Source organism: Panthera leo, chromosome B3 (assembly GCF_018350215.1).
Source record: "Panthera leo isolate Ple1 chromosome B3, P.leo_Ple1_pat1.1, whole genome shotgun sequence".
Classification (NCBI taxonomy): Eukaryota; Metazoa; Chordata; class Mammalia; order Carnivora; family Felidae; genus Panthera; species Panthera leo.
Window position 1 is genome coordinate 46,908,847 of NC_056684.1, and position 15,066 is coordinate 46,923,912.

At 51.5% G+C, this 15,066-nt stretch overlaps 1 protein-coding gene across 5 annotated transcripts in view; it reads right to left on the minus strand.

The window, feature by feature from the left end:
- Positions 1 to 2,689: 2,689 nt before the first annotated feature.
- The window catches only part of CGNL1 (cingulin like 1), a 157,439-nt gene continuing 145,062 nt past the window's right edge, over positions 2,690 to 15,066 (minus strand). For 4 of the 5 annotated variants that reach the window (XM_042941917.1, XM_042941916.1, XM_042941918.1 and 1 more), the window contains 5 exons: positions 9,582 to 9,665; positions 8,783 to 8,907; positions 7,707 to 7,815; positions 7,235 to 7,398; positions 2,690 to 5,923 (listed from right to left, as the gene is read on the minus strand). In XM_042941917.1, coding sequence (XP_042797851.1) covers positions 5,788 to 5,923; positions 7,235 to 7,398; positions 7,707 to 7,815; positions 8,783 to 8,907; positions 9,582 to 9,665 — 618 coding nt within the window. In that variant the 3' untranslated portion in view covers positions 2,690 to 5,787. The remainder of the gene's footprint in view (positions 5,924 to 7,234; positions 7,399 to 7,706; positions 7,816 to 8,782; positions 8,908 to 9,581; positions 9,666 to 15,066) is intronic. The other variant, XM_042941920.1, reaches the window with a different exon arrangement.

Here is a 15,066-nt window from a genome sequence, read left to right on the forward strand (position 1 = left end):
CAAGTGGCACCAGAGACAGGAAGTCAGATGAGCAGCTAAAAATCTGTGACTCACCTCATCCATGAGGTCTGTGGCTCCAAAGGACTGCCGTGCTGAGAGTGGGGGCAGGCCACCAATGGTTGAGCTGCCTAGAAACCAACAACTGAGGGAGTATCCGAAAAAGGAAAGATCCAGGGGCCTGAGGGGTCCCTAACACAGGATCACATGAAAGACCTCTGTCCCCTGGGGTGGGGAGTGTGGGTGAGGGGCAGCAGAGATTCCTGGGGGTAGAGTGGGAGCCCCAGAACGAGACCCAGACTCCACTCGTGGCACTCCACCTCCACCCACATGCCCTTGGGAAGGCCAGCAACTAGACATGGGAAAAATACACAAATTTGGTATGTCATAAACGTATGAAGGACTGAATAATTATAATTTTCATTTAGCTTAATCATCACCATTTTATTATTATTCTGTAAGCTCCTGAAGGTGCCTGACTGTGGCTTAAACCTTGTATTTGCTGCAGCACCTGGCCCAGGGTGGCAGCTTCTGCTTACAGGCTGGCTACTGGCTCCACATGTGAGCTATAGCCAAACATCTGAGGCTTCTCTGAGCCTCAGATTCCTTACCTTGCGAGGTTTCTGCCTTGCTCTTAAAATTGTTTAATCTTGCTTACCCAGGAAACCTCTGGAATCATGCTCCCCATCCCCAAGGAGTTGTTGACAATCTGTTGTAAAGGCAAGCCGATTCTGCACAGTAGGAAACTTGCAAACTTCCCCCCGCAGGGTAGATATTGTTGTTGAATGCCTTTGGGAAGTGCACTGGCACATTTTTTCCAGCCCTGATAAGCCTGGCATGGGGTACACACTCAAACTCGCCCTGTGGAGGAAGACACGCATGAATGCCCACGATGATTTTCAGGGCCGGGTATTCGACAGGTGTGAGAATAGGGTCAAGGCATTGCTGATCCCTCTGCAAAGCCTGGGACTTCTGCCTCGGGGCTATCTAGCCCCTAACAGGAACTTGCTGTCAAGTCACTTCCCCCATCATGTGAAAATTTCGAATAGAAAACTTCTTGGCTTGGGGTGCCTGGGTGGCTCAGTCCGTTAAGCATCCGACTTCGGCTCAGGTCATGATCTCACAGTTTGTGAGTTCAAGCCCCACACTGGGTTCTGTGCTGACAGCCTGCTTCAGATCCTGTGTCTCCCTCTCTCTCTCTGCCCTTCCCCCACTCGTGCTCTCTTAAAAATAAACAAAAATTTAAAAAATTTTAAAAAAACCTTTCTGGCTAATGACTGTCTACTAATAAAGATGGGATCACTGCTGCTATCAAGTTCAAAGAAGAAATGACAAGAATGTGGAGGAGGGTGCCTCAGGCCTGGAAGGACTTTTCCCTTTGGCTCTGGGCTCACCTTGGGTCTCCTGTCCCCACCAAGACACCCTGGCAGGGGGTCCAAGGAAAGAGCCTAAATCCAGTTTCAAAAGCAGGTAACACTAACAAGAGCACCTTTTACTACAAATGATAAACAGATACCTCAACAAACCTGACCTTAAAGAAAAACACAGGGGCACCTGGGTGGCTCAGTGGGTTAAGCATCTGACTCTTGATCTCAGCTCAGGTCTTGTTCTCACGGGGGCATGAGTTCAAGCCGTGCGTTGGGCTCTGTGCTCAGCATGAAGCCTACTTTAAAAAAAAAAAAAAAAGGCAAACAGAATTTATGCAAAGCCTTTGAGGACTAATTAAAATTAGAGAATCTCATTTAATATCTGAGATGCTCCATTCAGTCAGAATAAGAGGAGTCAGGGGCTGCAGAATAGCTGGATGGGCAGGATTATTTACACTGTTGGGGGAATCGACAGGGCAGTGGGCACAGCTCTGTACAGGCGACAGCACCCACCTGCAGTGAACCAAAGAATTCAGTAAAGAGCTGCACTGGAGAGCTGCACTGAGGTGGGGGAGGGGGGTAGGCAATGTTGCAGGAACCCACCAGGGCTGCCAAGGGACCCAGAGGAATAGCAATAGGAAACCAGGACGAGCTTTAGGACCAGAGGCACAAAGGGGAGGTATGGTCACCCAAGTCCTGTGGGTGCTGGAGTCACGAGTCTCCATAGGAGCCACAGCCCAAAATGTTACATGAAGCATGGAGTGACAACAGGGAAATACCCAACCCCCACCTGCTCCTATGGGCTGACCCAGAACAGGGTGGCCATAGGTCATGGAGGAGGCAGTCTTCAGGCAACAGGGCAGAGGATGTATGTGAGGACAAAGAATGAGCAACATAGGTCCCTTCCATGGAGAAGTAATTCTTTCCTGTAAAATGGGGACCCTGGTACCTGCAGTCAGCCTGTTGTCGATCAAGAGAGATCATGTGTAAATGCTGATTGTTGGAGAACCCATTTTAGTTTAGGTACAAGGAATAAACAGGGAGTATCTGTTTATTCTCAGTTACTAACACACTTCCCATTTTGCCTTGTTCTGCAAGTGGGCAGTTTGGATTTCTCAGCACATCACCAGCAGCAGGCATATTAATTCTCTCAGTGTTTATCACTGACCCACACCCACCCTTCTATTTCAGAAACGGGTCCCAGGCATGACAAGTTCTACCTCCTCGAGCAGTTTCCAGCCATTCACCTTGCTGTTTCTTGGTGGACAAAGAGCCAAGCTCTGGAGCAAACAAGGGAGTCAAAATAATGGGAGAGTCAAGATTCCTGCTGGGTGACACCATTTATTGAAAGGCAACCTTGCTTTATCCAGTTCACGCACATGGAGGTAGATGTGCCTGAACGTCTCTTCCCCATGACAAACCAAAGCAATCAGACATACCCAAAAGCTGTAGCCCAACAGAATAAGCCTCTTGCCTTTGTCAAATGACACTCTGAAGCAGGAAAAAAATTATAAAGATATACGATGATTGTCTCCTCGGCATTGCATTTGGCCACGTATTTGTTTATTAAATAAAATATTTTTTTCTTTTTAAGCTAGCTAAAGAAAATATTCTTGAATAGGGTTAGTTCTTAAAGCAACAAACAGAAAAAAATGAGTATATAATAAAATCAAATGATAGCATGTCAGAGCTGGAAAGGACCTTGCACCATGGTCCTCATTTATTCCAGGCAACGGAGCACAGGCTCCATCAAGGTCACCCCTGTCAAGGTCACCAGGGCAAGAAGAGCGAGGACTTGAAAACGCTTCTCAAGTCCCAGTCCAATGTTGTTCCCAGCCCGCTACACCACATGCTTCACTGCTAGAGCCATTCTTATGTAGGGTGATGTGTTTGTTAACATCTACAGCGGCCCATCTTTTCCAGTAAGGATTCAACCCTTTTGAATGGTGATCTGTTCTCTTTTCATGGGCACCTTTGCTTCTTGCAGCCAGACTCATGGCTACCACAAGGAACTGGCAAGAAAGAGAGACAGTGACTTTCTCACAAAGCAAGATGGACACTCACCCCCAAAGTTCTTGCATCTCCGGCCTTTCTCATCTTCCACCTGCAGTTATGAGTGAGCTGAGGCATTTTTAGGCAGACTTCTTGGCAAATTCTAAGGATGGTGGAAGAAGCAGGGAAACCAAGAATATACTGAGGGTCGAAGGGAATTCCAGTGAACCAGGCTTGTTGTGTCCCCAAGAGCACAGAGGAGCTCCAGGGCTAGGTAGGGAGGGGCTCAGCCTCTGTGTTCATTTGTATGACTGCTGTCATCACCCTCTTTCCCCTAACTGCACTCCAGGAGGGGATTTTGGTCTGCTTTATTCGCTGCTGTATTCCCAGGGCCAAGGACTGTGCCTGACACATGATGGATGCCCAATAAATATTTGCTAAATGAATGAATAGCTAAAGGGAAGAATCTCTCCACACCTCAAATAAGTAATTAGAGGCAAGAACCACTCCAAGCCAGCAGAGGTGGAAAAGGGTTTGACTCAACTGGGGGTTGGGGGGGATCCTGGGGTAGGGGATGGTGACACCTGCCCTTAAACCCAACTGATTACTCTGAATCCCGCTCAGTGGGCTCTGTGACCTCAGGTAGGTAGCACATTGAAACACCCTGCTCCTCTTGGTAACTGTCATAGAGTTCTCTGGTCCACAGGCTTCCCATCTATTAGAATGCCTGGGGACACTGTCAAAGCAACTGAACACTGTTCTCTCTGCCCCATTGTGTGTGTGTGTGTGTGTGTGTGTGTGTGTGTGTGTGTGTGTGTGTATGTGTGTGTGTGTGCGTGTGCGCATACACACACATCTTACAGTGTTCTCTCCCTGGCGTGGCCCTCCTGAGCTGTTGGTTCTACACTCTGGCCCTCACCTATAGGGGCCCAACTGTGACTGGATTTGGCCTCTGGCCATACCTGGGAACAATCAAAGTGGGAGGTGACACTAGAAAAGCCAGGAAGAAGTACTGGGATACTGCATGTTCCTGATTCCACGTTCCCTATAATGCTGTCCCAGCAACATGGTCTCGCCACAGACCTCAGTGAATCCCAATTACAGTATGCCTGGTGCTGGCCAATGTCCCTCTGTCCCAGGAAGCTGGGAGGAGCCTTCCAGTTTGTACAGAAACACCTCCTGTCTGGCTTTCATGTTTTCCCTTGCTTTTCTGACATAAACTCGAAATCCTACTCAATCTGCCCCTTGTCTACACATCCCCCCAGCTTTCAAGAACTTCCTTCTCTTCCTTTCTCTGCATACCCACACATGCCTGCTTATCTCCTCTCCTCCCCTTCCCTGTGACCTTACTGGACACCACCTTTTCTTCCTCACATGGTTGTCCAGGAGCCTTGTCCCCACACCATCCTACTCCCCATTAAGCAACCCTAGGCAGAGGAGGCTACTTGGAGGCCTGACATGGGCAGAGGGAGGAAAGAACCAATAAGAAATGACAGTAAGACCCCATCCCTCTAGAAACTACATCACTTGCCAAAAGCCTTACTTAAAAGTCTCCCTACCCCAACTGTGGTAAAGACATTGCAGTTGGTGACCAGGAATTGGTCTCAGCAGGGTTCAGAAATGACAACAAAATTCTAGATAAAATAAGTGAGCAGGGCCACAGATACAAGTGATGCTCAGACTTTCTCTCCCTCCATTAGTTATTTACTAGGACCACTTGAATTTCTCTTCTCAGAATTAATTGTCCCTTAACACCACGACAATTCCTTTTTTCCAACTCTCATGTCCAAAGTAGTCTGTATTCTACCCTCTCTCTCATCTAGGTCTTAATAAAAATCTAATAGCTCCATGTTTTAAAAAATAGTAAGCTAGAAGTGTGGAGTTTACAAATAAGCCACCCTACATAGCCTCTGTAATATTCCACAGGGCAACAGAAGCAGTCCATGAGAATCTGGACTAAAATATGTACAGTTTATACATCCTCTCTCTCCCCTGCACAATTGCTGTTAGATAATAACTAGCACTTTGGACCCTTTTCTTTGGTGGGGGAGGAAGGAGGGGCAGGAGCAGCACTGCAAACGGTGCCAGCAGATGGCGGTGCAGAACCCGGGCTTCCGCCTGCCAAATCATATTCTCCAAACCCTGCAATGAGTGGTGGCTCCTCTGCCTCGGGAGTCAACATTTAACCTGCAGTAGCCACCTGCCTGAGCTGGGAGAGGCGTGCTACCCCTTAGAGACTCTGGGAGGACCGCGACGTGGAGGAATCAGCCTGTCCTGTGACCAGGGGACGCCGGGTCTCTGTTCCGCGTGGGCGCTGCCGCTCCCGCTCCCAGCTGCATGTGTGCAGCTAGCTGCAGGTCCCCGCTGCAGGAGGCTGGCTGAGGGTCTCCGCGAGGCATGACGGGCCACCTCCACAGCCCTGGAAGGGGACTCAGATCTGGCTGATGGCAGTGCTGTCCTTGGGGAAAGTGTAGCTCAGCGGCGCCTCGTGGAGGCTCCCCCCGTCCGTGCTGAGGTCATCATCGTCCGTGTCGTCCAGCACCTTGCTCGGCAGCTTCTTAAGTCTGCTGAAAGAAGAGGGGGCATGTTTCCAGGCCCTGGGCTGCGATTCATCTCTGTTCAGGGGATGAAGGAAGGGTCTTGGGTTCCTGTCTATCCACCCCACTGGCTGGCAGAGAAGCCCACGGGCTGGTGTGCACCTGACAGTTCCTTCAGCAGCAGGGAGCAAACTGCCCGTGGCAGGCTGGTGTTGATAGGAAGGGCTGGGCAGGGCTGGGACAAGTTGGGTAGTACTGATTTTTCCTTTTGCCTCAAACTACGATATGTCTCGTCAGGGTGCTGTTGTTGATCCACGCTCCCCCTTTTTTTAACATTTTTTTTTAACATTTGTTTGTTTGTTTATTTATTTATTTATTTAGAGAGAGAGAGACAGAGCACAAGTGGGGGAGGGATAGAGAGAGAGGGAGACACAGAATCCGAACCAGGCTCCAGGCTCTGAGCTGTCAGCACAGAACCCGACACGGGGCTCGAACCCACGGACCATGAGATCATGACATGAGTCGAAGTTGGAAGCTTAACCGACTGAGCAGCTCAGATGCCCCCGTTGTTGATCCCATCTTAAATTTTGGTATCTTGTTTACCATGGGCTGTTGGCATTTATTTTTTATAATATTGCATTAATTATCTATCTTGATTACTGAGATTTTTGGTGCCCCCTTAAATGGTGCACCCTAATGTCAGCCCTGGGGCCAGGTTCTTGATAGAAAGGCCCTGTTTACAGGATTCTTAACGGGCTGGGGTCTTCTGTCCATTTACAAGAAAACCACCTATGCCGCCAGCATAGTCAGCCTCTGAGAAAGGCTTAGCTATATGGATGAACATGAATCTAATCTCACCCTGCACCCCAGTGACCTTGGGGCAGGTAAAGTGACCCCCACCCCCAGTCCCCTTATCACAGCAGGGGAGCTTTAGAAATAGCTCTCTCCTGAGATAGTCTAGTCTTCATGAGGATATGAGCCCAAACCTTATCTTATTTCTCCCTACAAGCAGGAGTCCTAAGTGCTGGCCTAAGAGCTGCCTTCTCCATGGTGGTATGAGTTGGGCCTCCTGCTTTGAGCCTTGGTTACCCCTTATGGCTAAGAGGGATGAAGTGCCCAGCTGACATCAGGAGACTGGTTTGGGGATGACACATATGAGACCCGAATGAACAGATGGGGTGACCCAAGTGGATGCAGCCACTCTCTAGGATGGGATGACCCCTCAAGGCGACAACAAGGAACTGGCTTCAGACACCAGGAGTGAGAACGCCCTGAAAGCGCCAAGTTCTCCTCAAATGTCAGAGGAATCACGGTCCCCACGGGGCCACCACGCTCACCCACCTTAGGTCCTTCTTCATGGAATTGAGCTGTCCCTGCAGCTGCTCGTTGACATCCATCTGTTCCTCCAGCTCCCTCTGCAGCTTCTTTTTGGAACTTTCTAGTCTGTCAATTTCCTCCTCAGCCTCCTCCACCTGTCGCTTCATTGCTTTCAAGCGCAAACTCAGCTGCATTGGGAGAGAGGGCAGGTTGGGTGCTAGCTGGTCGCCCAGTCCAGCCGGGAAAGAGAAGAGTCCAGCACAGACAGGCCAGCAATCCAGCCACCATCTCCCCAAGAGACCGAGAGATGGCAAAGGGAGCAACCAGTCTCAGCTCAGGGGCTAGGGCTTACTGAACCCCCTACTGAAGTAGGCTACAAAGGCCACAATGTTCTACGATGCACCTGGGGAGAGGGGAAGAAGGGACTCAGCCTCCACAACTCCATCACCCTCCTACCTGGGGTGTAAAATCCCATCTGGGAATGAGGGTCCCTCACCTGGTCCTTCTGATCAGTCAGGGACAGGTGCTCATCGTCCACCTGCATCACCAGCTCCTTCACCTTCCGCTCCAGCCGTCGGTTGCTGAGCTGGAGGCTGGCCCGCTCCCTGGAAAGGTGGGGGGGGGGGGGGGTGCGGAGAATGAAACCCTCTCATCTCAGCCCCTCAGGAGGCCCAGGGCAGTCTGCGGAGGAGGGGAAGCTCCAGCCAGGCAGCCTGGTCAACGTGATGGTTAGGGTGGGAGAACACGACAGTATGGGACGAAGGGGCTGTTCCTGGACAGGTGAGGGAAAGGGTGCCCTATGAAGGGGAGTGACCCGCCTAAAACCACAGAGTCAGCAACAGGCAGAGCTGGGACTGGAGCTGCCCTGAGTTCTTCCAGTCCCAGACTCTACTTTTACAGCAGAGGGTCCCTGACTGCCAGGGTGTGAGCATCACGGGTCTCAGGCTGCCCCAGCCCGGCCCCAAAGTCCTACTGAAAAACCGATAGTGCACAGTGCCATATGCACACGCACCTCACCCCTTCCAGGAAGGTGAGGGGCCAAGAGTGAGAACGGAGGCCAGTAAAGCTCAACCCTGGTGCTGACCCCCAGGCTGTGACCTTAGAGCTAGCTGCAGAGAATCTGCTGGAAATGAGTGTGGCCCTCTGATCCCAATGCCTCCCACCCACTGTGGGGGTCCCACCAATCTCTGAGATGGCACTTGCCCTCTGCTCCAATACCTCTGGCCCCCGGGGGCAGAGTCAACCTCCTGCCTCTAAACCAGCTCAACCTCAGTAGCTTATGAGGCAGCGTGGTCTGGTAAGGGGTGGGGAGAGGGGCAGCCGCATGGTGGGGAAGCCGGGGACTCAGGAGTAGGCTGCCTGTGCTGTCGTCCTGCTGATGTATATTCAGCCTGGTTACCTTCCTCAAGCACTCACTGGGACGGGTCTCTGTTTTCTCATCCATTGTACCTGCTCTACCCTCCTCACGTGAAGGCTCATGAGGACAAGAGACACAAATGGGAAAGCACTCTGCAGTGTGACCACCACTACGTGCCAGGCCTCTGCACCGCAGCTGGTCCTGGTGGGGCTCACCTCTCCTCGCTCTCCAGACGGTCCTCCAGCTCAGCGATCCTGGCCTCCATCTGCACCACCAGCCCCTCTTTGCTGGACCTGTAGGAACCTTCCAGGTGGATAATCCGGCTCTTTAAGTCCTTGTTCTAGAATCAGACGGGGGTGCTGTGAGGGGTGTGTGTCTGCCGCACTCTCTGTGCAGGTTTATAGGGTGGAGCCAGCATTTGGTGGGCATCTGTGATAAGGCTGCCTTCCGTGACAGGGTGCATGGCCCCAGGGGACCTAGGGAAGCCAGCAACGTCTCCAAGGAAACAAGAGCACTCAGCTCCTGGCAGGCCAAGAGAAGAGGTTCTACCACATGCCCTTAGGAGCCCAAGTGAAATCTTTGGCTGTCCTAGGACTCCTAGATGTCAGGCAAGAGGCATGGCCTTGTTCTTCTGTCAAACCTATCGGGGGTGGAGGAGGCAGGAAAAATAGGCTCCTCCGCCAATAACATACATAGTATTCAGTGAAGAATTTACGTCAACGGCATGTAAGAGAAATGATTCAAATAAGCTTTGAGCAACTCACGGCTTTTTCATTTCTTTTGCGTTAAAATTTAGCCCTCTTAGGATCCAGAAGACACCACCTGCAATTTCTCCTCCCCAAGCTGCTCAACCTCCAAGCAGATTTAATATCATTGGGAAAACCTCTCTGGAAAAGACCTTGGGAACACCTCCACCTCTCGGGCGGGTTATGTCCCAGAGTTCTTTGGATGCCATGCAAAGACGACCCTGTTGGGGGTGGGGGTGGTGGTGGTCTAGTCCAAAGCCAGCCTCACCTGTCTCTCCAGGGAAATCTTGTCACACTCTAAATCCTGCTTGACAGCTCTCTCCTGGAGTAGCTCGCCCCTCATCTGCTCCATCTGCACCAAACAGAACAAAGCCAGCAGTGAGACAGGCTGTCTCTAGATCCTTCAGGCTCAAATGGTTCCCGGGTACCAAATCCTAACTGCCAAGCCAGCTCCTCTTCATCAGGCCGTCTCCTCTTGGGGGCAGGAGCTGTTTCGCAGATACTCTTGGTTTCGTGATGATTGCAAAGATAATGACACAAAAGGCAGTAATGGTCATAGCAAACCCTGCTGCTATGGACTGAATTATGTCCCCCCTGCCCCCCCCCAAAAGATACAGACTCCTTGTATCTAAGATATGACCTTATTTGGAAATAGGGTTTCTACAGAGGTAACCAAGCTCAAATGAGGTCATTAGGGTGGGCCCTAGTCCACATGACTAGTGGCCTTATAAAAAGGGGAACTCTGGACAAAGGGACAGATATGAAGCCGGAAAAGATGGCCATGTGAAGAGAGACACATGGAGAGAGAGGATTGGAGGGAGACATCTATCGTCAAGGAATGCCTAAGGGCCAGAAAACTGCCAGAAGCTAGGAAGAAGCAATGGAGCGTCTCCACAGGCCCAAGGGGAGTATGGTTCTGCTGACACTTTGATTTCAGACTTTTGGGCTCCAGGACTGTGAAATAACACATCTGTGTTGTTCTAGGCCACCCCATTGGGGGCATTTTGTTACAGCAGCGCTAGAAAACTGGTACACCTGCTTAGCACTCCACAAGCACTAGCCTGTTACGTCCCCACAACACCCCCAGGAAGTAGGCAGTACTATCTCTGCTCGGGGCACCGGGGCTTAGAGAAGCTCATGAATTTGTCTGGAGACCAACCACTCCAGCTAGCTCGCCCAGGACCGAGGATGTTCTCAGGACACAGGACTTACGATGCTAAAACTGAGTCCAAGCAAACCGGGATGAGTCAGTGATCCAACCTGACCAAGATCTACAGAACTAGTAACGGAGGGCTGTAGTATTCATCTGAGTTCCTGACTGCTGCATTACAAGTTCAAAGTTCAGAAAAGGCTTCTACTACAGTTAGCATACCTCAGATGCTGCTAGATTTCTCCCTTCATGTGCCACCAACAAAAGTCAGCAAGAATACTGGGCAGCTCCCGGTCACCTGGCAAAGCCTAAATGCTACCGAGGATTTCTTCTGTATTAAGAGAAAATGAGGCTAGCTGAGCAGCACCCAGAAAGAAGTCCTATCGCCTGCCTCTGTTTCCCATTCCCAGCGGGCTTTAGGCAGCAGTGAAACAAGCACCAGAGGCAGAGGCCCCAGACCCTGTTCCCAGGACTGTCCAGCAGAGGGCAGCCTGAAGAGGCCAGGAGAACTGACAGGGGAAATAAAACCCACCCCCTCCCCTATAAGGTGGGGGTTCAGCCTGGGTAAGAGGTGTACGCACGGGAGTGCCTGGATACCTGGGGAGCATCTCTAACAATCTCACCAGCCTGGCCTCCACTGGGATTTTCATCACCTGCACAAGCACCTGAGGAAAAGAAAAGCTCACCCCTCCCCCCCCATCTGCCTGGAAAGCAAGACCCGGGGGTCCCAGGAATAACAGGAGACACGACCCTGCTGGGCCACACTTGCATCTCCTCCCTTCTCCCACGGTCCCTGCACTGTGCATATGGTATGTCTGGCTTGGAGTGGGTGACAGGGAGTGCCGAGGAATAAGGCAGGCGATAGGCAGGGCCTGGACATGGAGGAGGCTGGGACTCTGCCCACAGATGAGGGGGTATCTGTGCAGTCAAAACAAAAAACATTCACATTTTTGCATTTCTGACTGACAGGGTTCAGAATTTTACAACAGGGGACACTGATGCCCAGGGCAGTTATACATGTGACTGGAGACAGCAGGACTAGAACCCAGATCAAACCTACTCACAGCCCACGACTCCACCTGCCCTGGCTCTCTGGACCAACCTGCAGAAAAGGCTTCAAATGGATCCAGGGTTCGCATGCAGCTGTCTTGTAAAACCCAAGGGGAGAAGGCAGTCTCCTTAGGGCATCCTTGCATGCAGTAGGGGAAAATGCCAGCAATGCAAAGGGTCAGCAGGCAGAGCGTGGAGAATTCTGCCTCGTGACCTGGCTCCCTCCCTGCATGGCCCCAGAGCCCTTGAGAATCACATGCTATAAAGGTGCTGGAATATTCCTGTAACTGCCACAAGAGCACAAAGTGCACAGCTAATGAATGCGGGCTCACAGCCCACTCGGAGCGGGGCCTTTGCACACACCACACCATGCACGGAGGGTGTCAGCACGGCCGGGCCACGGGACTGCAACGTGCCTCCCGGGCGGAAGCGTCGCGTTCACGCCCCTGGGCAGAGGCCAGGACTCCACTGAGAATGCGGTTAAACTGTCACTGTGATGGGAAGTAATTACACAGACGAGCAGTGGCCGCCTGGCTCTTCTTCTGGCTCCAAGTTCACTTGTGTGTGACCTGAGTCGCCTCACCTTTGGGAGGCAGACTCGTCTCTACAACAAGGCACTCGAACAAAACAGCCTGTGAAGGCTCTTCGAGGTGGCCAAAAGCAATGTACAGTGAAAGCACATTTTGGTGGCTCTGCCACCCTCTGTGGCTCTCCTGAGGAAGCCAGAGGCCCCTGCCCCCATCCCTGCCACAGAGGAGTCACCCCATCTCTCTGGACTCTGAGGAGTGTCCCCGGAAAAGGCTTGCCCTGTCAGGTGCCAGTGAGCGTGTGTCTGTGAACACACCAACTTGCCTGCTGGGGAACAGCGGGTCTTAGGATGATAGGATAGGTCAGGATACACTACACAATCAGCCCCAGGACGCTTAAGACCAACGCAGGACCTGCCCTCAGTATAGCCGTGTGGGGGACAAAGGAACCAGTCCTGTATATGCAGCACATGACAGAAGTCACAGCCCAAGCTCACAGGACCGGGGAAAGAGACCCTCAGTTGCAACCTACCTGAGAGGTCTGAGGGGAGCAGGAGAGGGAATAGAGCTTGCCAAATCAGGGCCACTGGTGAGTCGAGTGGCAGGTGGGAAACAGGACGGGCTGCTGGAGGAATTGCACACACAGGGACAGGGGACAAGCAGGTTAAGAGATGGGGGACAGGGAGCAGTCACATAGGGCCTGTCAGAACAGGTGACAGGAGCAAGCATGGAGACTGCACTCACTAAAGGAAATCTTGAGCATCTTTACAGTGCTGTCTCATTTTGTCCTCACCGCCCTGGAGGAGGTAGGTCCTGTTAATAGCCCCATCAGTCCCTGGAGCCCAGGAGAGGCTGTGGACACAAGTACGGAGACTGGGTGACACCAGCTGAAGCCGTGGGACTGATGAGACCCCCAAGGTGAACTGTATGACGAGGACCCAGAAATGTGCCCTGGGGAGCATGCTCCCCCAACTCCATTAGGGGAGGCCGGGAGGAAGCCAGGGCACGGCCCTGTCCCCAAAGCCAAGAAGGGTGAGGATTGAGGAAGGTCAGGCATAAGGAAGCCCAGGAAAGAGCACCTGAGCAGGACAAGAAGTCCACTCTGGAAGGCTCAGCAGAGGGGGGAGCCCAACCACAAAAACTGGGAAGGTGCGGGGCATGACGAGGTGGGTCAATACCTCTCCTTGAACTCCAGCGGTGACAAGAGTCACCTACAACTGGAGGGCTGGGGACGTGAGGTTCCCCAAAGAAGACTGCCACAGAGGGGCCCCAAACCTATCAGCAGGCAAGGGTGAGAATCACGGAGGAGAGGAAAATTCTAGATGCTGGACAGTAACGAGAAGGGAGCCGGACAGGGAGACTGACCGTGTACGGGGAGGGACAGGATGCAGGCCCGGTGCCGGGGGAAGCATGGAGTAGGAGAGACCGTTCTCTGAGTCTCTGAGAGAGCATAGTGCAGGACTTAGGGGAGGCAGGTGCCTGTAGCTCAGAGGCATGGAAGGGAGGAAGAGAGTGAGGGAGGGGAGGAACGGAAAATTATTTTCCCCAAGTGTGGATTAAGGAAGAACTGCAGGTTAACAGTTGCTGTGAGATGTAAGGCCAAAAAGTACCAAAAGACAGTAATAGGCCAGCAGAGCAGAGGCAGAGGTCTCACTGCAGCTGTTTACAGCATCTGCTTTTAGGGGGTGGGTGGTGACTGCTACAGCTATGCTCCAGGCCTGAGGACCGAGCAGGGACATACCAAGAAGCAAAAAGCCCCCGGTGACAGGTGCGGTGGGGCAACTCCAAGTGTCCTGGGCACGTGTGGGCCCTTCAATCCTCCTAGCACTCTGTGAGGCAGATGTTATCACCCCATTTTCCAGGTGGGAGGTTCAGGAACTTCGGAAGCAGTTTTGGGATTCTAACCCAGGCTTTCTGGCTAAAAATCATTCACTCCTTTTCTCCCTCTTAGCACATGTGGGAAAACCCCCGTCTCTCAATGAAGGGCAAATCCCACAAGGAGAGAGCATTCTGGCGGGAACTTCCACAGAGGAGTGAGGCAGACAGTGCCAGGGAGGGACTCGAGGACCACCAAGGGGCCATGCAGTGCTGAACCCAGACCGGGAGTTCAAGACAAACCTGCAACTTAAAGACGCAGCCGGTGCCCAAAGCCTTGTTCCCTCAGTGCCCCTTACTGGAAAATCTGGGTCCTACCAGGACACGGGCCTCCCAGTGCAAACGAACACTCAGAGGGTCAGCATCCCAGAGGCCTCCACAGGTTCAAGACCTCCCTGGAGAGCCCAGGGCAAAGGGTGATACTCCAAAACAAACAAACACACAAAAAAAACCGAAAAACAAAAACAAAACAGTAATTATTTATACTTCACCACATCCCCTCAAACGATGACTATTAAAATGCAAAATATTTGCACTTAATAAAATGCACTATTAAATGCAAAATAAATCAGAGCAAAGAACAGGAAGGAACAAATGTGCAACCATAAAACCTAACAGTTAATGTGACCGGGCCATCAATTTTTCTCGAGTCTTTTGCAATCCAAGGCTTTTAGCAGGCAGGACAAGTTTTCTTCGGTTCTTCAGAAAGAACAACCTGACAGAAAATTCCAAAATAAATCCACTGCGTGGAGCATTATACAAGGAATACCATGTGAAGTGACGGATGCCACTCCCAAGGCTGGGTTTTAGCTCTGCTCAATACAGTGATCTCTAGGATGGGCCCAATGACTTGAGAAGATTCTAGATCAGATCCTTCTTCCTCTCACCCACACTGGCAGGAAAGGAAAGGAAAGGAAAGAAAAGGGGAAGGGGAGAAAAGAAAAGAAAAAAGAAAAAAGAAAAGAGAAGAAAAGAAAAGAAAAGAAAAGAAAAGAAAAGAAAAGAAAAGAAAGGAGAAAAGCCTCTGGCTTGGCCGGCTTCCTCCTTTGGACTAGAGAAGTAAATCTGAGTCTGGGAAAATACTTCTTTATAGAAGTTTAGTGCTTCATATGCTGTTTACCCTTCAACTATACTAAATAGACCAAATAAAA